At 42.4% G+C, this 1,761-nt stretch overlaps 1 protein-coding gene across 1 annotated transcript; it reads right to left on the reverse strand.

Moving 5' to 3' along the window:
* Positions 1 to 200: 200 nt before the first annotated feature.
* LOC105119278 (methyl-CpG-binding domain protein 4-like) lies at positions 201 to 1,560 on the reverse strand. Its single transcript, XM_011017400.1, has 3 exons — positions 1,052 to 1,560; positions 783 to 979; positions 201 to 680 (listed from the first exon to the last, which is right to left on the reverse strand). The coding sequence occupies exons 1-3, from the start codon at positions 1,481 to 1,483 to the stop codon at positions 560 to 562; spliced, it is 750 nt and encodes a 249-aa protein (XP_011015702.1). The 5' UTR covers positions 1,484 to 1,560; the 3' UTR covers positions 201 to 559.
* Between the last annotated feature and the right edge of the window lie 201 nt (positions 1,561 to 1,761).

Raw genomic sequence — 1,761 nt, forward strand, 5'->3', positions numbered from 1 at the left:
TCGGTTTAGAACCGTATAGCAACTAAATTTGGATCGTTTTCGTCTCCTCTGTTTTGTTGCTCTTATTTGCAACAGGCGACTGGAAGCTTTAAACTTACAAAACAGCATGTGCACTTCATATGCATGGGAAAGACTTCAGGCAAATTACAGAGGCTCAAAAGGAATCTGATAGGGACTTGTTGAAGTTTCTGAAACAGCACAAAGAGTAATCCATCGAGCTACATTTGCAATTCCAAAGAAGAAGAGAGCAACATTCCTTTCAAGCTGGCATTCCCTTTAAAATACTCTTATGAGTAATTACCGAAACATAGCTGGGATCTTAAAAGACTTCAAATTCAACAGTACTTCATAGCCAATCCCTCTGTCCAAACATAGCTGGGATACTACTCCATTAGTTAGTTATACCTGAATGGCTATTCAAAGCTAGACACAGATCGGGGGTTTAACTTGCCACACACAGTTGGCAACAAAAGACCTAGTATTAGGGACACAATAAACATAGTATAAACTAACCCCCAGGTGATCTGTCTCTTCAAAATACAAAACAGAGACAATCCATCTATTCTATGATCCATCTACCCTTGCGAAGGAATTCCCAGTACCTAGTCAACATGTGATCCTCTGGCACCACCCTGTCCCACCTCCCTGTACAGAATATTGCATACGCATCAGCGGCATACCTGAACAATCAGACAAGAAATTCAAATGAGTCAGATCAGTTTGGAAAAACCATCAATGCAAACTGCTATAGCAGACAGCGAACTGAACAGAAATTTCCCTACTTGCCAACACCAGGCAGAAAGGTGACATGGGTCCAGTCCTCTTCCAAGTAAATCTCAGAAAGGCGTTTTATCTTCTCAGCCCTCGTGTTTTTGAAACCCAAACTGCGTGTTAGATGGGCAATCTCTTTCTGGTCAACATTAGTGGTGGTCTTTGCATCAGGACATAGGGTGAAAAAGTCATTTAAAATTGGTCTGACCTGCAATTAGAAATTTCTTTGGGATCATGCTTTTTCTATGCTGATTTCCATTAATAAAAACAAGGATCTTACCTGACCACCCGATGTGCAGTTTAATAGCATGCAAATGACGAGAACTCTCCAAGGGTCATGGTAATGATTCTCTTGAAGAAGCTCGTGAGGAGACTTGGGCGGAATCCAACGGTTGTTGGGCCGTCTCCTGAGGTATGCCACATCACGCATTTGAGCAGCAGTGAGCCTTGGTGATCTCTTCCTCTTCTTCTTCTGAGCTTCTTCTTCCCTTTCGACTTTCTTGATGGAAGGTCGAGCGGAGGAGGCGTAGGAGGAAGCATGCCCTGTCCCCCCTGAACAACCTGTAAACGCGAATTCAGAAAACAACCCCATGATACTAGCACTGACTTCTACCGGCCGTCCATGACCTCCTCCTGCTTTGCCATCACACTCGAAATACTTCTTTTTCTTCTTACTTTCCCTTCTTCTCTTCTTTTCTGCCCCACCCTCCATTAGATTAGATTAGAATTGATTTTGTTTCTCCAGGGCAAACCTTTTCATTATATAGAAGAGGAGGGCAATAGGGTTTCTGTTCGTGGTGGCAACACACTCCCCTTGTTAAAGAAATATCGTTTCATATTCCAGGGCTTTCTTGGAATTCCACTCTTTCTTCCTTCTATTTCCAAAATTGAAGAATCCAATCTTTTCGTTTAGCCCGCCCATCCCATATCTAGAGCGGGAACTTTTTTATTATTATTTTTTCTGTTCATTAATTCGTTGCTTACTGGGGA

This window comes from Populus euphratica, unplaced genomic scaffold (assembly GCF_000495115.2).
Source record: "Populus euphratica unplaced genomic scaffold, PopEup_1.0 scaffold2724.1, whole genome shotgun sequence".
Lineage (NCBI taxonomy): Eukaryota > Viridiplantae > Streptophyta > Magnoliopsida > Malpighiales > Salicaceae > Populus > Populus euphratica.

Coding starts and splice junctions, on each gene's coding strand:
- LOC105119278 (XM_011017400.1), bottom strand. CDS start 1,483: ATGGAGGGTGGGGCAGAAAAGAAGAGAAGAAGGGAAAGTAAGAAGAAA. Junction 980..1,051: donor ACTGCACATCGGGTGGTCAG/GTAAGATCCTTG, acceptor TTCTAATTGCAG/GTCAGACCAATTTTAAATGA. Junction 681..782: donor TTTCTGCCTGGTGTTGGCAA/GTAGGGAAATTT, acceptor CTGATTGTTCAG/GTATGCCGCTGATGCGTATG.